At 43.6% G+C, this 23719-nt stretch overlaps 1 protein-coding gene and 1 long non-coding RNA gene across 6 annotated transcripts in view; one reads left to right on the forward strand and one right to left on the reverse strand.

Moving 5' to 3' along the window:
• Positions 1–23660, reverse strand: part of rdl1 (GABA-gated chlorine channel alpha subunit) — a 42577-nt gene extending 18917 nt beyond the window's left edge. The window contains exon 1 of one of the 5 annotated variants that reach the window (XM_028176326.2): positions 23317–23660. In XM_028176326.2, the coding sequence (XP_028032127.1) occupies positions 23317–23396 (80 nt within the window). In that variant the 5' untranslated portion in view covers positions 23397–23660. The remainder of the gene's footprint in view (positions 1–23316) is intronic. The other 4 variants (XM_028176324.2, XM_028176325.2, XM_028176323.2 and 1 more) reach the window with 4 other exon arrangements.
• Positions 14527–16389, forward strand: LOC149503480 (uncharacterized). The gene is made up of 3 exons (XR_016323274.1): positions 14527–15466; positions 15921–16041; positions 16133–16389. It is a non-coding gene; the product is annotated as an uncharacterized LOC149503480 (long non-coding RNA).
• Positions 23661–23719: the final 59 nt, after the last annotated feature.

Consider the following 23719-nt stretch of genomic DNA (forward strand, 5'->3'; position numbering starts at 1 on the left):
ACTGAAGGTTTCGCAACAACCCACGGTCATTCGGTAACGCGCGAACTTATTGTGATACACTTCATTCACGGTTGTTTGCATAAGAGTTAGTGTATTGCCCAAACGAACGCTTTGGGATCGTGGTCAATGAATGATAAAAAAATATGTTATTTTTTATACGTTATTACAAAGCTAAGTGATACACTGTGTGCATTACTAATAGAAATTTTTACGTTACGGACGTTTTTTCCCGGTTAGGGTACCCCTCCGCATCGTCCCATAAGGAACTTCGTTCCAAAAACAGTTACTAATTTTTTAATTAGGTACTATTAATGAGTAACTGCCTCTTGGATTTGAAATCCGACACGGTCACGTCGATTGATTTTTTTTTTTTTTTTTTCCCTACCTATGCTGATAGCCTTGAGAGGCTATTTCAGCTTCACCCTAACGTTAGTAGGTGAGCTCGCGGGGCTCAACCGGAGAGTTGCTAACACTGACCCTAGCAAGAGCAGTGCTTCGCAGAATCTACCACCGGATCGGAAACGCGACCCACTGAGAAGATCCGGCGAGAAACTCAGTGGGCTGTGTCTATGGGTTAGTTCGCTCGTCGAGCCCTTCGTCGCAAGCGACGGGTTCGACGAGGACGGTGACCGGTGCTTGTGGTGCCTAAAAGCACCGTTAATGGATCAGGAGGATCCGTAATGACGTGCTTTGGGCGACGTCGACGGTTTACCATTCGGTCTACTGGGTCGGGTATGTAATTTCCAGCGGCTACGATGAGAGGGTTCTCATGTCGTGCCGCCTACTCAAAATGGCGCAGCGATGCCGACTGTAGATACTTACTAAAAGAGTCGAGCTCCAGGTCGTCGTGGAGATCCACATTCCTAAGGAACCAAGGCGCTCCGACGGCTATCCTGCAGAATCGTGATTGAATAACCTGAAGGGATTTCAAGTGGGTGCGGGCTGCGTGAGCGAACACTACGCTTGCATACGTCATGACGGGGCGTATACAAGTTTTGTAGAGAGTTACCTTATTACGGAGGGACAGTTTGCTTCGACTACAAAGCATTGGATAGAGTCGTCCTAGAATAAACGCGGCGCGGTCGCGTACCGTTTTTATATGGGGACGGAATGTCATCCCTCTGTCGAGGGTGACGCCTAGATATTTGACCTTCGAGACCCACGGTATGGGCTGGCCAAAGAGAGTGATGGGACTAACGGCGGAGGTGTTTGCGCGCCTACTACGGAGTGGGATGCTCGAAGTGATGTTCGGAGGGCGACCCCTTTTGAAGAGCACCGCTGCGCTTTTCGTGGGGTTGATGTCTATTCGCCACTTCCGGAACCACTGTCCCATGGTGGCTACTGCGATCTGGAGTCGCCGATGAAGCAGCGACATCTTCCTACACGAGTAGTAGATAGCCGTGTCATCGGCGAAGAGCGCTAGATGGGTCTCCGGAGACCGGGGTATATCATTGATATACAAACTAAATAATAACGGGGAGAGCGCGGAGCCTTGCGGGACTCCGGCGGTCAGTTGACGGGGACGAGAACGAGTTCCCTCTACTCGATATCGAAACGAACGGTTCGACAAGAAGTCTCGTATGATGAGCACGAGTCTGTCTGGCACTCCCATGTTGTACAGTTTATAAATTAAACCGTTGTGCCAGACTTTGTCGAACGCCTTCGCGATGTCGAAGAAGAGGGCGCCGGTCGGGATTTGTTTACGCCTATTTAGTCCTATCAGAATGTGCTCCGTGAGGCGGTGCACTTGTTGTACGCACGAGTGTTTAGAGCGGAATCCGAACTGTTCGTCTATGAGAATTTTGTTCGCGGTAACAAAATCCCAGAGGCGTTTCCTAAGGAGCCGTTCGTAAATTTTTCCTATCGTCGAGAGGAGACTAATCGGACGGTAACTAGAAGTTTCGTTTGTCGGTTTGCCCGGCTTATGTATACCGATAACGTCCGCTTCTTTCCACACCGCGGGAAAGATGCAGTGCGTCATAGCGGCATTTAAAATTGTAGCCAACATTGCTATCAGTTGGACTGGCAAGAGTTTTAGCGCGCGGTTGTGGATGCCGTCGGAGCCGGGTGCCTTCCTAGGTTGGAGGTTGTGGATCGCGTCTCTAACTTCGTCAGTGGTAATGGGGGGTAACGCGTCCGAGGGCGGCAGGCAAGCTCTGCGCTCGACCTCCCAGTCGACTAACTCGGTGTGTTCAGGGTCCGCGTGTTGAGTGCTGGTGGTGCACTGCTCTTGCAGTGCATCGGCCAGCAGCTCAGCCTTGTCATCGTCATCGAATGCCGGTGGTTGGCCTGAAGGGCGTATGAGGGGAGGCATAGTAGCGGTAGTTTCGGATTTGAGAGTCCTAGCTAGTCGCCAGTATGCTTGGTGGGAGGGCGCGAGTTGTTCTAGATAACTATGCCAATTATCGTTACGCGCGTCGCTTAAGCGGGAGTGGACTTCGCGTTGTAGACGACGCATCTGAATCCGGTTTGAATGCGTGGGAAGACGATCGTAGGCCCGGATTGCCGCGTTCCTAACTCTTAAGAGATTCCTAAGATCGGGGGACAGTCTGATGCGGTGGAAGCTGTCCTCCACATCGACTTCTTTTGAAGATCTAATGATCGCGGAAGAGATGTGATCGGTAATGATGTTTATGGATTCGACGGTGTCCTCGGGGGATGGATTCGAATCCGGGCCGCAAGGGAGGATTGGCGGAGCGGCGTCGGCTAGGCACGTGCCCAGCTTATTCCAATCCACCATGGTCCTCGTAACAGTGACTGGGTTGTGAGGGCGACCGAGCTGCATAACGACAGGTCGGTGGTCTGAGTCGAGCTCTGACATTGCTTCGATGGAACGCAAGCGCAGAGTTACGTTCCTAAGCAATGCCAGGTCTATAGTGCTCGAACGGAGCGCGATGTTATACGGATAACATGTTGGAGTTGGGGGACCGACTATTTCAAAGGCGAGGTCGTCTATAAACGCGTCGAGACGCCTACCGTTGACGTTTGTACGATGGCAGTTCCACCTAGTGTGGTGGCAATTTAGATCGCCTGCCAGGATGACAGAGTCTCCCATGCCGAACAGTGACTCGATGTCACTGCTCAGAAGGGGCTTGTCCGGGGGGAGATAAACGGATGCGATGACGATCGGCTGGTGTCCCGTCAGCGAGATACGGCACACTGACGCCTCGATATGTGAGAGCGAGGGAGTATCGAGAGGAACAACGTGCAGGGCCCGCCTATAGTAAATGGCAGTCCCGCCTTTAGAGGCGGTGAGTCTGTCATTCCTAACCATGACGTAATTCGCGACTTTCGGGTCGCGACGCGAGGGCTTTAGACAGGTTTCCTGCACTAATAGAATATCTACAAGATTATCGCGGAGGAATTCAAAAATTTGATCGCGTTGCCGCGCGAGTCCGTTAGCATTATAGAATGCTAACGTAAAGGAATACGGTTTTTCTCTACCTTTTTGCGCCATTGATTACCGGTAAAGATTTTATAACGTACGCGACACGGACTCGTAGACGTCCATGTGATCGAAAGCGGCCGCGAGCCGCTGTTCGGGGGTTACCGACCTACGTATCGCGTCTGCGAACGATCGCAGACGGTCGAAGTTGACCGCGGTGACGAAGTCACGCACGAGCGCGAAGTCGTTGACGGCAGAGGGTTGCGGGGGACGGAACGCGGGCGCGGGGCGAGGTGCGAGCAGGGGCTGGGGCGCGGGGCGTGTCACGAGCGGGGGCGGGGGTGCGGTTTCCGTTCCCGCCTTCGTATACGGCAGCGGCTTTTTCCACGCCGAGACCGTGGGAACTGCAGCCGGCACGAAGGCGGGTTTCGGCACTGAAGGTGCCGAAGTCTTTGGGCCGATGGTTCGCGAAGCTGGGTGGGTTGGGCGTTTTCGCGGAGCCCTGGGACATCCACGGTAGTTCGCGGGGTGCCCTTGCTTAAGGCATAGGACACAGCTTGGAGGTTCGGTCGCGGTTTCCCTATCTCTAACGCAATCTAACGTAGCGTGATCGCCGAGGCATTTCACGCAGCGGGGGCGCGCGTGGCAATTACGCGCCGAGTGGCCATAGAGTTGGCACCTGTAGCACTGCCCGGGAGTGCCACGTTTATGGGGGGCTTCGATGGAGACCCCGGATAGGCCGCAAACTGTCGAGAGGCATGAGATTTTCTTTTTTGCCTCCGGGGTTGGCTCCAACGCGACGAGAATCATATTATAGGGCTGCTTGCCCCGCCCACTGTGCATCCGATGCACACTAACTATAGGGAGTGACTGAGCGATCAGATCCTCCTTAACATAGTCTATGTCTAGTTCTTTCGGTACTCCGCGTATTACTACGCGGAGCTCGCGGTCCTCCTGAAGAGCATAGGTGTGGAAACCTATGTTCTCCTTTCGGAGGTATGCTGAGAGGGCCCTATGGTCGCCCGGCGTTGCGACCTTAATCTGAATCCCATGCGCGACGTTACGCGCATGGGTGTAGTTAATTTTATTTGCCTGAAGGGCCTGGGATACGCGATTCCACGCTGTCTTCTCTTGAAGTATCAGCGGGGGCGGGGCAGCTACTTTAGGAGCGGGCGCGGGCTTGGGACGCGGCGGTGGGGTTACGCGGCGCGCGGAGTCCGACTCCGGTGTGATTACTACCTTCGGTCGAGAGGCGGACGCGGATTTCGTCTGTTTTGTCGAGGAGCTCCGGGACTCCACGACGCGGGTACGTTTCTTACCGCGGGTAACCGTTTGGAAACCATCCGAGGTTCCGGGCTGAGGGCTGGACGCGGATTCAAAGTCCATCTCCGATTCGGTATCGGAGCCTGAACTATTTGAAACGATCGAGGTCGCGACGGACGAGACGAGCGATGACGCGATAGACGCGGGTGCGGGGGTGGGGGTAGCGCTAGGCGCTTCGTGAGTCGCTACGTCGGAACGTGCGCTCGAACTTGACGCGGCGGCGGGGGGCGCGGCGCGTGCCTCCGAGGCACGTTTAAAGTACGCGGCGACGGACGCGGGGGGGAGGGATTGCCACGGGCGGCCCTAAACTCTAGGTACTCGGCCCTAATTGTCGGGTACCTATCCCGGAGGAACCCGACAATATCACTAACGTCTTCTTGCTCCATTCTTCGGTCTTCTTGCCCGGGGGGGGCGGCCCCGGGACTTTTGTTGAACTCGCCGAAAGGCGAGGCCCCAGATAGGATTTGTAACCCCCCTGTGCTGCAGGACAGCAAGGAGCAGGGGGGGGGAATGCCTATGCCGTGAAAACGGCAATCGGCGGGGAAAAGGAAAGGAACCCGCTCGGGCTGTATAGTGCTACAGCAGGCAGAATCGCGAGCGGGGGTCTAGTCTTGAAAAAGACTGTTGTTTTGGGAAGGGTTAGGAAATCGCTAGCCTGTGAGTGCCACAGGAAGCCTGAACGTAGCGATTGGTTTTGCCTTGAAAAAGGCAGTTGGTAAAGGGTGGGTTCGCGGTTACAAAACTTTAGCGCACAAAAATGGACTCCGAGACGCAAATCGCAAGCGACCAACGGATCGGCACGTCCGCACTACCGAATTGTAAGCACGATGTATTCACGATCACTACACTGTCGAGCACAACTGTGAGTTCAAGCTCGCAAGCGGGCCACGGATCGGAAAGCACGTCCGCGCACGACCGAGTCGTGAGCGAGAATCCTCGATTGATTTGAGCACACCGGCTTTCTTATATAACATTTACGCCGCGATAATTTAATTAATGTTCATTAGGTTATGTCGGTGTCTAAGATTACTCTGAGGTTCTTAATAAGATGGAGCGGATTTTAGCGTACCGGATGGGTCAGTTCATTTCAATTTAAGCTACATATCTTTTTTATGGCTAGTAGATATGAATAGTAGCGCTTACGAATGTCAAATAATTTTCAAAGATCTTAGATATCATAACGTCTGCGATCTTGAAGCATGATTTTAAATTCCCAAATTGTAATCTAGGCAAAGAAGTTGAAATAGGCAGGATTATGGTACCTACTCGTAGGCTGATAATACGCCTAGTAATACGAGTAATATTCTTCCTACCAGTTTACTGGCAGTACTCGATATTCAACTTTGTCAATTATTATTATAATTTTTTTTTATTGCCTATATGTATGGACGAGCTCACAGCCCACCTGGTGTTAAGTGGTTACTGGAGCCCATAGACATCTACAACGTAAACGCGCCACACACCTTGAGATATAAGTTTTAAGGTCTCAGTATAGTCACAACGGCTGCCCCACCCTTCAAGCCGAAACGCATTACTGCTTCACGGCAGAAATAGGCAAGGTGGTGATACCTACCCGTGCGGACTCACAAGAGGTCCTACCACCAGTAACAAATATTTTATATTTTATTTTTATATGTTATTTATTATTTATTTAAATATTTTATATGCTATTTTCATATTTTCTTTAATATATTTTTTTATTTATTGCGTTTATGGGTGTACAAGCTCTCAGCCCACCTGGTGTTAAATAGTTACCAGAACCCATAGATACTTACATGTATTCTAAGAGTCTTAAATTTCTGGGTAGATTTTGTTTTTTTTTTGGTAAATTGTCCTCTTTGATTTGTGTGTACGCAATTTACGAGATATTTGTGTTTGCAAAAAATATAACATTTACATCTCTGTTTAGTAGGTATAAGATGACAGAGAATATCGACGTTATCGTCTTGACGGAAATGTTTCGAACATCTATCGCACTGGTACGTTGCAATGTTTTCCGTTCACGTCTTCTCATATTTACATTGAACGAAACCTGTTTCGACTACTGTAAAGTTGTGCTATAAAGTATTTTCTCGGTCCCCGTCACATCAACTTTAGTGGCTTCAATTTTGATATTCCACAAACCGTCGAGCGATTACAAAAGATATTAAATTTTAAGGTAAAGATATTTAAACGCAAATCGGTCGTTGAATTTAAAAATAAAAAAGTAAAAGTTCGTTTTCTTAAATAATCAATAAACTATTGAAATGTTCGATGAAGGAAATAAAATAACATTTTTAAACTCATTTCTCTTATTGCAGTGTCAAACTCAGTAAGAACTAATTCGTTATTCTATTGCTTCTTCTTCTTCCGTATCTTCATATTTGAGCTAATTAGTAGGACTTGTCGTAATAGTTAATTGACTATTGTTTTTTATAACTCAAATGGAATGACAATGATCGCTACAGAACCACAACTGCTTTTTTTGTTGATCATGTGTATTTATCGGATTATCACCGCGTTCATTACCGTGCCTGTATCATTTTAATGCTGAATGTGGAGTTAATATGAGTTGTGCATCATCGAGAACAGTAACAGTCTGTGGTCCGTATGATATGATATTTTTTACTGGATTAAAACAAAACTCAATAGCTTTGTTATCGATCATCTACCGTTTGACAGTTTCCGTAATAAAGAACCAAGACAAGCTAAACAATCTGCTGGACGTGCTAGACGCGAATACCGTATTTCTATTATTTTCTCGCACTTGTTGCTGAATGATACTAAGCGAGCGGTATTTTATACGGAACCAAGAAAGGACTATAAATAAAAAAAATTAAAATTTTATAAATATAATTTGCATATAACGCGATCTTCGAACGGACTTAAGTCGAAGTCTAATTATATTATTATTATTTTTATTGCTTAGATGGGTGGACGAGTTCACAGCCCACCTGGTGTTAAGTGGTTACTGGAGTCCATAGACATCTAACCTAAATGCGCCACCCAATTTGAGATATAAGCTCTAAGATCTCAGTATAGTTACATTATCAGATATTAACAGATATCTTACTAGTTATTGCGTGTGGCTTTGCCCGCGTGGTCAAAGAAAACGTCAGTGTAGCTTTTTGAAATAAAAGGTAGCCTACGTCAATACATTTACTTAACACGATCACATTAAAAAAATCATATCAATCCGTCACTTCATTTCGACGTGAAAGAAGGACAAACAAACACACTTTCTCATTTTTAATATTAATTTGCATAACTGGTAGCGATACATATACTTTTGAATTATTTAATGGAAAATCGTCTGTACTTTGTTTTCCCGCTTTTCACGGAAGGGATTCGTTTTACGGCTTTCTAAAATTAGACACGAGCCTTCGTCCTTGTCCCGAAAAACCAATATTGAGCCTCTATTTTAATAACAAGCCCTTATTGTCTGGGCTTTTCACGAGTCGCTGACGTAATTAAAATATTTTTATGATCTTAATCTCCCGTTTATTGAACACGTTTTACGGTTTTTCACTGTTCTTACGGTTTTAGTCCGAAATGAAAGACAATACATTTCAGGCTTAGACCTTACGAGTCACACTTAACATGCGGCTGCGACATTTATGAATGCGAGATTAAATCACTAAAGTTTTCTCGATCAATACCTTATTTTTACCACCGCCCGTCCTTAAACTCAAGATCAAAGCCTCAATTGTATTGTAAAACTACTATCCAACGCTTAGAGTGGAGGGTAGTGGGTAGAGCTTAGAGTGGCAAAGCAACCTCGCCTCCCGTAGGGACTCACAGCCTGTTTTTTTTTTTTTTTTTTTAAACCTACCTATGCCTTGAGAGGCTATTTCAGCTTCACCCTAACGTTAGTAGGTGAGCTCGCGGGGCTCAACCGGAGAGTTGCTAACACTGACCCTAGCAAGAGCAGTGCTTCGCAGAATCTACCACCGGATCGGAAACGCGACCCACTGAGAAGATCCGGCGAGAAACTCAGTGGGCTGTGTCTATGGGTTAGTTCGCTCGTCGAGCCCTTCGTCGCAAGCGACGGGTTCGACGAGGACGGTGACCGGTGCTTGTGGTGCCTAAAAGCACCGTTAATGGATCAGGAGGATCCGTAATGACGTGCTTTGGGCGACGTCGACGGTTTACCATTCGGTCTACTGGGTCGGGTATGTAATTTCCAGCGGCTACGATGAGAGGGTTCTCATGTCGTGCCGCCTTCTCAAAATGGCGCAGCGATGCCGACTGTAGATACTTACTAAAAGAGTCGAGCTCCAGGTCGTCGTGGAGATCCACATTCCTAAGGAACCAAGGCGCTCCGACGGCTATCCTGCAGAATCGTGATTGAATAACCTGAAGGGATTTCAAGTGGGTGCGGGCTGCGTGAGCGAACACTACGCTTGCATACGTCATGACGGGGCGTATACAAGTTTTGTAGAGAGTTACCTTATTACGGAGGGACAGTTTGCTTCGACTACAAAGCATTGGATAGAGTCGTCCTAGAATAAACGCGGCGCGGTCGCGTACCGTTTTTATATGGGGACGGAATGTCATCCCTCTGTCGAGGGTGACGCCTAGATATTTGACCTTCGAGACCCACGGTATGGGGTGGCCAAAGAGAGTGATGGGACTAACGGCGGAGGTGTTTGCGCGCCTACTACGGAGTGGGATGCTCGAAGTGATGTTCGGAGGGCAACCCCTTTTGAAAAGCACCGCTGCGCTTTTCGTGGGGTTGATGTCAATTCGCCACTTCCGGAACCACTGTCCCATGGTGGCTACTGCGATCTGGAGTCGCCGATGAAGCAGCGACATCTTCCTACACGAGTAGTAGATAGCCGTGTCATCGGCGAAGAGCGCTAGATGGGTCTCCGGAGACCGGGGTATATCATTGATATACAAACTAAATAATAACGGGGAGAGCGCGGAGCCTTGCGGGACTCCGGCGGTCAGTTGACGGGGACGAGAACGAGTTCCCTCTACTCGATATCGAAACGAACGGTTCGACAAGAAGTCTCGTATGATGAGCACGAGTCTGTCTGGCACTCCCATGTTGTACAGTTTATAAATTAAACCGTTGTGCCAGACTTTGTCGAACGCCTTCGCGATGTCGAAGAAGAGGGCGCCGGTCGGGATTTGTTTACGCCTATTTAGTCCTATCAGAATGTGCTCCGTGAGGCGGTGCACTTGTTGTACGCACGAGTGTTTAGAGCGGAATCCGAACTGTTCGTCTATGAGAATTTTGTTCGCGGTAACAAAATCCCAGAGGCGTTTCCTAAGGAGCCGTTCGTAAATTTTTCCTATCGTCGAGAGGAGACTAATCGGACGGTAACTAGAAGTTTCGTTTGTCGGTTTGCCCGGCTTATGTATACCGATAACGTCCGCTTCTTTCCACACCGCGGGAAAGATGCAGTGCGTCATAGCGGCATTTAAAATTGTAGCCAACATTGCTATCAGTTGGACTGGCAAGAGTTTTAGCGCGCGGTTGTGGATGCTGTCGGAGCCGGGTGCCTTCCTAGGTTGGAGGTTGTGGATCGCGTCTCTAACTTCGTCAGTGGTAATGGGGGGTAACGCGTCCGAGGGCGGCAGGGAAGCTCTGCGCTCGACCTCCCTGTCGACTAACTCGGTGTGTTCAGGGTCCGCGTGTTGAGTGCTGGTGGTGCACTGCTCTTGCAGTGCATCGGCCAGCAGCTCAGCCTTGTCATCGTCATCGAATGCCGGTGGTTGGCCTGAAGGGCGTATGAGGGGAGGCATAGTAGCGGTAGTTTCGGATTTGAGAGTCCTAGCTAGTCGTCAGTATGCTTGGTGGGAGGGCGCGAGTTGTTCTAGATAACTATGCCAATTACCGTTACGCGCGTCGCTTAAGCGGGAGTGGACTTCGCGTTGTAGACGACGCATCTGAATTCGGTTTGAATGCGTGGGAAGACGATCGTAGGCCCGGATTGCCGCGTTCCTAACTCTTAAGAGATTCCTAAGATCGGGGGCAGTCTGATGCGGTGGAAGCTGTCCTCCACATCGACTTCTTTTGAAGATCTAATGATCGCGGAAGAGATGTGATCGGTAATGATGTTTATGGATTCGACGGTGTCCTCGGGGGATGGATTCGAATCCGGGCCGCAAGAGAGGATTGGCGGAGCGGCGTCGGCTAGGCACGTGCTCAGCTTATTCCAATCCACCATGGTCCTCGTAACAGTGACTGGGTTGTGAGGGCGACCGAGCTGCATAACGACAGGTCGGTGGTCTGAGTCGAGCTCTGACATTGTTTCGATGGAACGCAAGCGCAGAGTTACGTTCCTAAGCAATGCCAGGTCTATAGTGCTCGGACGGAGCGCGATGTTATACGGATAACATGTTGGAGTTGGGGGACCGACTATTTCAAAGGTGAGGTCGTCTATAAACGCGTCGAGACGCCTACCGTTAACGTTTGTACGATGGCAGTTCCACCTAGTGTGGTGGCAATTTAAATCGCCTGCCAGGATGACGGAGTCTCCCATGCCGAACAGTGACTCGATGTCACTGCTCAGGAGGGGCTTGTCCGGGGGGAGATAGACGGATGCGATGACGATCGGCTGGTGTCCCGTCAGCGAGATACGGCACACTGACGCCTCGATATGTGAGAGCGAGGGAGTATTGAGAGGGACAACGTGCAGGGCCCGCCTATAGTAAATGGCAGTCCCGCCTTTGGAGGCGGTGAGTCTGTCATTCCTAACCATGACGTAATTCGCGACTTTCGGGTCGCGACGCGAGGGCTTCAGACAGGTTTCCTGCACTAATAGAATATCTACAAGATTATCGCGGAGGAATTCGAAAATTTGATCGCGTTGCCGCGCGAGTCCGTTAGCATTGTAGAATGCTAACGTAAGGGAATACGGTTTTTCTCTACCTTTTTGCGCCATTGATTACCGGTAAAGATTTTTATAAAGTGCGGGACACGGACTCGTATACGTCCATGTGATCGAACGCGGCCGCGAGTCTCTGTTCAGGGGTTAACGACCTACGTATCGCGTCTGCGAACGATCGCAGACGGTCGAAGTTAACAGCGGTGACGAAGTCGCGCACGAGCGCGAAGTCGTTGACGGCAGAGGGTTGCGGGGGGCGGAACGCGGGCGCGGGGCGAGGTGCGAGCAGGGGCTGGGGCGCGGGGCGTGTCGCGAGCGGGGGCAGGGGTGCGGTTTGCGTTCCCGCCTTCGTATACGGCAGCGGCTTTTTCCACGCTGAAACCGTGGGAACTGCAGCCGGCACGAAGGCAGGTTTCGGCACTGAGGGTGCCGAAGTCTTTGGGCCGACGGTTCGCGGAGCTGGGAGGGTTGAACGTTTGCGCGGAGCCCTAGGACATCCACGGTAGTTCGCGGGGTGCCCTTGCTTAAGGCATAGGACACAACTTGGGGGTTCGGTCGCGGTTTCCCTATCTCTAACGCAATCTAACGTAGCGTGATCGCCGAGGCACTTCACGCAGCGGGGACGCGCGTGGCAATTACGCGCCGAGTGGCCATATAGCTGGCATCTGTAGCACTGCCCGGGAGTGCCACGTTTATGGGGGGCTTCGATGGAGACCCCGGATAAGCCGCAAACTTTCGAGAGGCATGAAATTTTCTTTTTGGCCTCCGGGGTTGGCTCCAACGCGACAAGAATCATATTATAGGGCTGCTTGCCCCGCCCACTGTGCATCCGATGCACACTAACTATAGGGAGTGACTGAGCGATCAGATCCTCCTTAACATAGTCTATGTCTAGTTCTTTCGGTACTCCGCGTATTACTACGCGGAGCTCGCGGTCCTCCTGAAGAGCATAGGTGTGGAAACCTATGTTCTCCTTTCGGAGGTATGCTGAGAGGGCCCTATGGTCGCCCGGCGTTGCGACCTTGATCTGAATCCCATGCGCGACGTTACGCGCATGGGTGTAGTTAATTTTATTTGCCTGAAGGGCCTGGGACACTCGGTTCCACGCTGTCTTCTCTTGAAGTATCAGCGGGGGCGGGGCAGCTATTTTAGGAGCGGGCGCGGGCTTGGGACGCGGCGGCGGGGTTACGCGGCGAGCGGAGTCCGACTCCGGTGTCACGACTACCTGCGGGCGGGAGGCGGTCGCGGATTTTGTCTGCTTCGTCATGGAGCTCCGGGACTCCACGGCGCGAGAACGCTTTTTACCGCGCGTTACGGTTTGGAACCCATCCGAGGTTCCAGGCTGAGGGCTTGGCGCGGATTCAAAGTCCATCTCCGATTCCGTATCGGAGCCTGAACTTGAGACTACGGAGGTCGCGACGGACGATACGAGCGATGACGCATTCGACGCGGGCGCGGGGGTGGGGGTAGCGCTAGGCGCTTCGTGAGTCGCATCGTCGGAACGAGCGCTCGAACTTAACGCGGCGGCGGGGGGCGCGCGGCGTTCCTCCGAGGCACGGTTGAAATACGCGGCGACAGACGCGGGGGGGGAGGGATTGCCACGAGAGGCCCTATAGCTGAGATACTCGGCCCTAATTGACGGGTACCTATCCCGGAGGAACCCGACAATGTCCCTAGCACTATCACTGTCACACACAAAATCTTCGCTCATCTTCGGTCTTCTTGCCCGGGGGGGGCGGCCCCGGGACTTTTGTTGAACTCGCCGAAAGGCGAGGCCCCGGATAGGATTTGTAACCCCCCTGTGCTGCAGGACAGCAAGGAGCAGGGTGGGGAATGCCTATGCCGTGAAAACGGCAATCGGCGGGGAAAAGGAAAGGAACCCGCTCGGGCTGTATAATGCTACAGCAGGCAGAATCGCGAGCGGGGGTCTAGTCTTGAAAAAGACTGTTGTTTTGGGAAGGGTTAGGAAATCGCTAGCCTGTGAGTGCCACAGGAAGCCTAATCGTAGCGATTGGTTTTGCCTTGAAAAAGGCAGTTGGTAAAGGGTGGGTTCGCGGTTACAACACTTTAGCGCACAAAAATGGACTCCGATACGCAGATCGCAAGCAACCAACGGATCGGAACGTCCGCACTACCGAATTGTAAGCACGATGTATTCACGGTCACTACACTGTCGAGCACAGCTGTGAGTTCAGAGACGCAGCTCGCAAGCGGGCCACGGATCGGAAAGCACGTCCGCGCACGACCGAGTCGTGAGCGAGAATCCTCACAGCCTGCCACCGTTTAACAAGATTTATACATACTAGCGGTCCCGCAATAGTCTAGATTCGACTATAATTAATTGAAATTATAAGTTTGAACATTATTATGGTTCTATTGTCAAAGACTATTATTATACTTCTATAATCACAGATTTGCCAAGATTACACTATAGACAAATAAACAATATTAACCTATTCTCAACTTGACCACAGACTAGCAGAGCAACAAAAGTTTGACAATAAACATAGAGTATACACAGGGGGGTGCAACTCCCATACAAAGGAAAATAACATACAACTAGCGTCATCTTTAGGAACCGGCGAGGTCATTTTTGAAACGTTTTGGCCTTAATGAACTAATAAACTCACTAGATGGCAGATACGAGTTCTGACTCAATAAAAAAGGTTAGCGTACTTTGAAGCAGTGCTTCCATTTTTAGGGAATTCTCCCTTTTTTAGGGAAAAATAGCTGATATTTTGGATGATAAAGACAATTTAAAAAATATAAAAAGCAAAGCCTATACTAGTAACTGTTGTGAATTTTAAAATAAACGGTTTTTAAAGTAAAACAATGAACATTTTATTTTATGGAGAGAGAATGACATTAAGTCGAGTTGACAAGTAAAGGAATAAAACAGAGTTGTATATAAAAACTATTAAGAAGGTTTGATTCAACAGTAACCCTCTAGTAAAGTAAATCATAGATTAAGCCACTGCTTTTTTCTTAGGGATTCCCAGAATCCCAATAAGTATAATCCGCCAAACTTTTATTTACCTATTTTCGTTGATGTCACCAGAACTTACTTGTATTGTAATATACAGGTACTTCATGTACCATGAAAGATTATCATGGTAATTTCATTTACGAAAACCTTGTAATTGTCATTTCACTTTTGCTAGCAGTTCCTTCTTCAAAGACTGAGGTGGAAAGATTATTCAGTGTTCTCAAATGTAAAAACTGACAAAAGAAACAGGCTTTCTAATGAAACCCTGAACGGCTTGCTTCATAGAAAGTTCCCAACTTTGCCAGCAAACAATTGCTCAATTTTAGAACCGAACAGTGTTAGGTTGCGTGCAGCAAAAGAATATAAAAGAAATGCGTCGACTTCCTTGAAAATTCTAATCCTATAGATCTATGATCTTCTGGGGGCGTTTATATTATATATACCTACATTAAATAATATGCTGTGGTTTATTTTCTGTATTTTATTTATGCTTTCTATATAAAGGATTTATGAAAGTTGTCTAGGAAATTTTAGGGATAAATTCAAAAGAAACTAGGGTAAAATGTGTTAAAAAAAACTTAAGTGGAAACACTGCTTTGAAGTTTTCAAAATTCCAGGGCCGTAAAACAATCTCAAAAAAAAAAAAAAAAGTTTTCAAAATGTCGTAACAATTTAATTTTTTAAATCGTTTTTTTTTGGTCTTGGTGTGAGTTATTTTACGTTGTAGTATTAATTTAGAGCATCTTTTAGCTTTATGAGAATATTAGACGATTAGACATTGAGAAACTCTGTTTTGAATTCTCTTTAGACATAACTTGGTTCCAATACTTTTTTCTTCGTTAGCGTTTCGTAAGCCTGTGTAACTATTTTCGTTTCTTACAGAAAGTTTATTATTAAAAATCAGCATGCCTCGAAGATCGAAAATGAAATGCTATTTCGGATGCCTTGATAACGGTGAGTTTACACTATTTTCCCGGTATATTATTTGCTAACAGAATTATTATTCATAATATAATTAAATGAATTAGCACCAACTAATGGTCCTTCCTATTTCTGCTGCCTAGCTATCATATATGTTAAGTTTGATTAAAACAGTCGGTGTTAAGTCTCGTACTATCACACACACAACTCAGATAATAAAATTGTCTCGAGTGGGTGGAAGTATTTATGTTTTGCAACTCAGCGTATTATATGCTTATTGTAAGTGGGCCCGAACTAGTTTTTTGGAATGATCAATCAGTCATGCTTTCCTGTTTAAATAAAATACAGCACAATTGATCTCACATCCAAAGTTAGATGATGGCATTCACATTTTGTTTCCTGGTGTTTGATAACCAAGTTACACCAAGTGGCCTGTGACCACGTTCATCCTTCTACCCAATATAAAATAATGTTTTTATTTTTGTAGACAAAGGTTTGATAATGACAAAATTTTATGGAAAAATTATAAGGAACACTAAAATGTCTGAAACATGAAAAGATTGATGCACTATATTTGAACCAGAACGTGTTATGTAATATATTAATTTGTAAGTATGATTACATTAACACTAAATTTATCATGGTCGTATTTTTTCAATATTTGTTACATACTTAAGATACTTTGTTTCTCCGTTTCAGAAGAGAAACTGATTCAGCAAGGAATGTGAACTCACAAGGGATCTTAATTTTTTTAAATATGTTTATAATTTATAAATTAATAGATGAAATAGTTCATAAGAACTAAATTGATGCCAATTTTGTTTTAAAATAGGTTATTTAGTTCTTATAGTTATACTATTACGTTTGAATAGTTGTAATTAGTAAGTTAGTAATATATGAAAATACTGATATAAATTTTTGTAAATGAGCTTTTGTAAATTCTACGAGAAGATGATTTTAATTAATGACCAAAAGTCAACGATCTTCAAAAGCATTATTTGCAATTATTTAGATTAACTGTGGAATATATTTGCTAACTTGTGTTTTCTGTATGAGCAGATATAAATGAAAATGTCCAAACATGATTATGTTTCTTACATTTTCATTATGTGAAATCAATATGCTTGTGACTGAGTATATTAATAATTTATTAAAACTTAAGTGATAGACAGCAACCCCTATGGCACTGCTGAAGTTTATAAGCACTGGTGACCACTTATCATGAGCCGGGTTGTGTGCTCGTCTGCTGTTGAGTGCAATAAAAATTTTCGAGACCCTTTCTATTATTTAGATGTAATATTAATGTACATTTAATTTGGATTAAAAGATAAATTTACATTTTATGTTTGCATGTGTATGTTTATAATTCATTTGCATGTAACGAACATCAGTTTCTTTTGTAACAAAATGCAAACTAATGGTTTGTAATGAATGTAATTAACTTTAAGATGATTTTCTTTCAATCTGCTGTTTGTTTCATCTAGTATTACCAAAGCTAAAGCATCAGAAACGTCAGAATAGAAATAATTTAGTTAAAGAATAAAAGTATAACTATTGTAATCATGTCTAAGATTACTATAAGTGTCATTAAGTACAAACTATCAATATTTAAGAGTACTTTAAATCATCATTACATTTTTTAAACATTTTTTGTTTTTTTTTTTGTTTTTCAAATCATGTAACAAAACGTTTGTGCAGAACAAAATGTCACATGTTATGAACATGATTGTGGGTTGATCGTTTCTTAAATTTCTAAATGTTATAAGAATGCTAAGAATAATTTAGTATTCACTTTAGTGTGTGTATTATCTCTACAATGCTAGTTTAAATGACAATTATTGTATGACGAAGCATAGGTAGTATTTATAGATGTAATATTTTCATACAAGGTCATGATCTGTCACGATCAACTTTAAGCAAGAACTGCTATCATTAAGAAACAAATTTATTAAATTTAATTCAAATTGTCTACTATGTTTATAATGGAAAGCTGACATGTTTATATTTCGCACAAATGACTTAACTGACATTGAATGATTTGATTATCTAGACTTAATTAACTTTTAGATAACTTTCGATTTAATGTTAATAAGTACGCTAGTAGGATTAATCTAGAGGAGTTATTGTTATTCGAAGTTTTATACAATTGTACGTTCATACAATCTTTTAACCGAAAATTGTTTGTAATATAGGGAAATTAAATAGCTTACAGAGAATTACAGCTTTTTATTTTAAAAAACTGTTTTCTCTCTGTATGAAAAGATCTTATCGATTAGAATGCTGAACACAATCAAACATTCCTTAATATCTCATAAGTACTACCGGGAATTCCAGCGATTCTAAACGATAAGATTTTTTCATAAAGAGAGTTATTAAAAATATTAAAATTACTAAAAAAGCCACCTGGTGGGGGGTAGGGAGACTAATAATCGACCGTAGCGACGCCTGCTGGACCGGGCTTTAACTAAAGCAAAAATAAAAACGAGAGTTGCGCATCTATCTCTAATATATTAAGTGTATAATCTATGGTATACATATTAGTGTGTGTCAAATACATGGTAGTGTGTATAATGTTTTCTTTATTGATTTAATGTATCTTTTATGCAATATTAAAAAAAAAAAATTTGCATTATGCACTTCCTCTCTATATTCACTATAAGTGTGGAAAATTTCATACTCCTTCGTCCGCGCAATTTTCGTAAAAAGGGATACAAAGTTTTTGCTTCACGTATTAGATAATGCGAGTTCAGATTTAAGTTTAGTAAAGTTTTAATTACGTTGCGTGCTTATCTATGTTGCACGTCGGTGTCGAACGCTAACCAGAATTTGATATCCAAGTTTGCGCAAGTTTCAGTATGAGTGCTGCTATCCGCTTTGTTGGGTTGAGAGAGCTCTCGTTGGCATCGAAGTGTTTGTTTGTAAGATAAGTTGTCTGTTTCGGAACGATTAGCTTTTCCTTCAGTTTATTACATATATGGTTATTCATTTTAGAAATAATCTATAGATAAGTATATATAAAATGAATTGCTGTTCGTTAGTCTCGCTAAAACTCTAGAACGGCTGGACTGATTTGGCTAATTTTGGTCTTGAATTATTTGTGGAAGTCCAAGGAAGGTTTAAAAGGTAGATAAATATGAAAATGCTTGGAATTAAATAAAAATAACCATTTTGTTTTTCTTTTGATACGTCCTCCGTAGGACGAATTCCTTTTGTTTGTTTTAAGTTTATTTTATACAAAAGTTTAGGTGTTTTTATTTATCGATTGCGGCACTACGAAGTCTGCCGGGTCAACTTGTATTAATTATAAACGATGACTAAAGCATCTCTGCAATAATTGAATTATGATTTAAATAAAGTTTATATAAAAATAAATTTGCGACGAAATAGAACCACAAATGATGTTTAGTTTACAAAATAGGCCTTGTGGTTACACAAGTTGGTAGCTCCAATTTCCCTCTTTCTGTCGCAAGGCGTACAGCGTGTGAAATGTACTTAATAGCAAAGTGACATAAAAATAAAAAGATCATTATCATTTTCTGCTATTATTTTTGACTCTAAAACGAAATCCTCAACGGTCTTTCCCTAGCATGTATACTGGTGCTGCTTATCATTATGAGCGCAGTAAGGATATACATCCATAACAAAGAATTAAATTAATTAGACAGCAGAGTACCTTGAAACAATAGCCTAAAGATTGACGCTAATCACTGGCTCGATTACCCCCTCGTCTTTCACTTAACAATCGCCTCACTCACAAAGCAAACTTAAATAGCATTTGGCGTGTACCAGTACACTACGTCGATCACTCAATTGTAAGTAGCTTTGCTTAGGAACAGGTATAAAACTGTAATCTTTAATTTCACCTTGGCTTTAATTGGTCAGTAACTTAATTGGATAAAGTAAAACTAGCCGTGGACGTTATTTCATGGCTTAATATTACCGAGCTCTGAATTTTGTGTTTATTGTCGAATTTATAAGGTCCGTTTGTGTTTTATTTTTATTTATTTATTTGTACTATTTAGTTGTCGTATTATTTACGTAACATTTAAAAAAATCTATTTAAAATTATGTGCTTCACGAGAATTGGTATCTCAAGGATATTTGAATGATTTGATACAATAAAATAAACGGGTGTCTTGAGGGCCATACAAAAATACTACTGTGGACTTGTAGTAAAATTAAGGTATAATTGCCCTCATATATAGTCCATTTTTCAGTATAGACGATTGGTACATGACATGACGTGATTCTCAAAATAATATTAAAATCGTCATCTTACGTGCTATGGTTACAGGCTGCTTTCAAACCCGAACAAATGAGTACTGGATAGGCGAACCCTAAGCTGTAAGTAAATGTACCTTTAAAATCGTGATAAACAGTTTATTAGATAAATGAGTTAAGCAACTTTCAAACGGGCGTGAGAATTATTCAATTGACTTTCCATTAAAAAAAAATAAAAGTATATTTTCAGTTTCAAATGACAGCCTGCGGCAATCTAGTGTTAGGTTTTTTAGTTAGAGCTAATGAAAATCACGAGCTGGATAGCATCACCGGCTTTAATGCGATCGACATCTCACTTGCTTTATAAAGAATTTATTGACACTGCTACCGGAATAAATTTATTCTGGGTATATTTTGGTGTCAATGAATAATGGGAATAAGGAGAAATTAATGAAAACATACTGAAAACTGTAACTTATGTAAGAATATTTGGACAGAATACAGTATTTGAAATATCAGAAATTATAGAAAGACAATAATATAAACCTACAAGATTAAAGCGTAAAAGTAGTTTTAATCGTATGGTTATACCAATGACCATAATAATACTCTATTACCACAATGCAATTTAGAGCAAGAATTTAGAGAAGAAATAGAAAGATACATTGGAGTTAAGGCAGACCAATGTAAAATGGGACAGGCCTCAGAGAGGGTTCAGAAGTGGACGTCCTAGGGCTGCTGATGATGATGATGACGATGATGATTACATAGAAAGCTTACCAGAGATTTTCAGAGTAATAGTATATGGAAAAGATTTAGAAAAAGTTAAAAGGCTATTTATAAATAAGCTATAAAATTTGCTTAGGACCCACATGGAGCACTTCGGAACTATGGAGCTCCTGTGCAAGATGAACCTGACGATACCGTGCAGTTTGCCGTCTTCTGTACGGAGGGAATGGTAACTATATCTTAAATAATTAATTAATTCTTAAAGATTAAAAACGGACAGTCAGAACTGCCCCTATCTCGAAATCAGCTATTGCCAGACTCATACGGGCGGCGTTTGGCAATGAGGAGTTGAGGACACAAAATATCTTAAGGGGCGCCGTATTGGGCAAATATTTAAGAATTATTTTTCTTTTAAATAGAAAATATTATCATTTTTTTATTTATTAGAATCAACTTTTTATCAAATGTATACTTAAGGATCACGATTCACTTGACCAACGGATTACGGGAGCCAATATTTTATCAATATCCCAGTTCCAAAGATGCCAACAAGCCTGAAATTTAGTGGTATTCAGATAAGTATTTTTGAATGAAGTAGGGTTTCTTGAAGCGCGTACGGAAAAGGAACCACTGTTCTTTATATTTGTTCCACGAGACAGTAATGCTTTCTATTAGAAAACAAGTTGATAAAATAATTAAGCTTAGTTAACACTATATATTTTTTATCACGTAGAAAATTTTTGGATTGATTAATTATAAAAATGAACGACCTATATTAAGTATCATATCTCATGTAAATTTCTGTGCCCATTTAATTCGTTACGGAGCAACGTTCTTATTGTTTTACTGAACCATTGATGTATGCATATATCATAAAATAAATGTCAAGCCCAGTTTGAGAAATCAAGTTTTAGTTGCAAGCATTGCATTAATATGGTATATATGTACCAAACGAAGCCCGCACAAGTGGACCCCCAAATCCGGTAAATTTTTTCGGGGAGCGTACCCGGATTTCTTTAGTAAAAATATAAATAAAACCGAAAGGCAAAATGATATAGCTATCAGATCTAAAGAAGTTGTTATATTATTATCTTTGAGTGATTACTATTACATATTAATAGTCAGTTCACGGTTAAATCAGCCATCATTTCTTACTGATGTCTTTCCAAAAATTCTATCTTTAATGAAGATCGCTGAGCCCTGATGAGCCCACATGGATTATAATCTCTAAGCTCACGATTCACCTGAGATAAAGTATTTAGTTATAGAAGCCTATAGACAACACAATGGGAATACGGCTACACCGGGTCGAACTTCCCTACTCTTCCTTATCATTCAATACATATTATATATGTATATATGAAGCTTACGCGATCTAATTTGTAAGTTCGAACTAAGCACACAAGTGGGCTATCTACCTCTGTGTACACAAGATTGCGGACTCATTTATGTAGCATATAAGCTATCCCACCCATCGCACCAGAATGCACGATTACGTCCCGGCCTACATAGATGGGCTGGTAGTAATTACCTCCGCGGCCTTTCAATATGCTCAACTATTTTTTATTTATGGCTTAGATCGGTGGACGAGCTTACGACATACCTGGTGTTAAGTGGCCACCGTTGCCAGGAGTTCTAAATCTGAGTTTTTAAAGCCGAAACGCATTACTGATCCACGGCAGAAATAGGTGGGTTTGTGGTACCTATCCGTGCGGGCTCACAAGATATCCTACCGCCATTACTATCGGTAGCATGTCATCATAATAAAAAATTCGAGTAAAATGGATTTCTTTTTTTTAAGTTTTATCCGCTTATTTCAATGCTTAAATATTTTTTCTAATAAATTCTATCAGGTATTTACTGAAAATATTTACAATTCCCTTACGCACGAATTAGTCATTATGTACATTTTATGACGTCAATAATTTATATAAAATAGATGAAGTAAGAATAAAAACTGACGAAATATAATCCAAATAATCCGTTCGACAAATAATCCGTTCCCAGAGTCAAGATATCTGTTTAAAACATTTAATTTTTTTTTCTCTGGGTGTCCCGCCTCTTTTCTTGTAAATATATTTTCTGTATCTGCAGCACAAAACTAATCGCATCGAATCCTCATAGACAGGATTGGAAAATACTTTTCTTACGCAAGACGTTTCGACTTTCAGCTAATTCACGAAGAAAAAAAAGGTCGTTCCAAAAACGCGTTCATTTGAGATATCTAAATATTGAATACATCCAACGAATGAGCAAATTTTGGGACTGCGCATGAACAAGCCAGTTTTTTGGGCATTTGCATATTTATCAGTTGACGCAGCGAAAACGTTATTACCTGAGATCCTACATGACGCCAGTTAATTATGCTAATCGAATCTTGTCACGGTAAATTTTGAATAAATTCTGAGACAATTTTATCTGAGAGGAATATTCATTTAATATATTAAAGCAATTATGTTGGAAGCGTCGTAATTCAAAATTAAGTTATTAATAACATGCAGAATTATTAATAGCATGTAGATTAGTCTAGGATCTATCTACCTTACCGTTAGTGATTATCGTCGCTCAGACCGTGGACATAACAATGCCACGGGCACCGTGACCAGGCTGTGCTGATTTTATAATAAATAAAAATGTACTTTAAATTTTATATCAAGCAGTTTAAAATTCTAGAATAAAATATTTAGTTGTTACTTTACATATTCAAGAAGTTAGCCACAACTTGAACTGAAGTTTATTTTTGAAAATAACAAACTTTGCACGTTGCGTGGTCTCCCCCCAAAAAGAAAAATAATAACGTTGTCGTACATCGTAAATCTAATGCATTCCATTTTATTGCCCTGCCGAGATTTACGATCGTCTCAGCTTATCGGAGAACCTTGCTAAAGTTTGGCGAAGATTTAACGGTATAGCGATAGTTAAAAAAGACTCACGCTACATGATCAACTTGGGGTAGGAAGGTAGCCGCTAACGCCAGCAGAAGCGGCGCGGTGCGGGGCTTGGCGCCGCTCATGACGTGTTCGGTAGGCGCATGAGAGCGTGGCGTGGCGCGAGGTTGTTGACGCCCACCACTCGCCGGCGGTGTCGCGTGGCGAACTGACTGGGAGGCCGACGGCAACGAGCTTAATGCTTGTTCGCTTGCTTGTGCTCCCGCCGCGTCACTATCGATCGCAGCAGGCGTGACCCGGGCCAGCACCGCCTGTCGCTCGAGCTATCGACCGTCGCGCCGCAACCGATGCGACGCGTACTCACCTCCTAATTACTGACTCGACTGGACTCCTTGGCGTTAAAACTTCAAACCTGCGCACGACACCGTCGAAAACAAATCTCACTTGA

Source organism: Bombyx mandarina, chromosome 01 (assembly GCF_030267445.1).
Source record: "Bombyx mandarina strain Sakado chromosome 01, ASM3026744v2".
Lineage (NCBI taxonomy): Eukaryota > Metazoa > Arthropoda > Insecta > Lepidoptera > Bombycidae > Bombyx > Bombyx mandarina.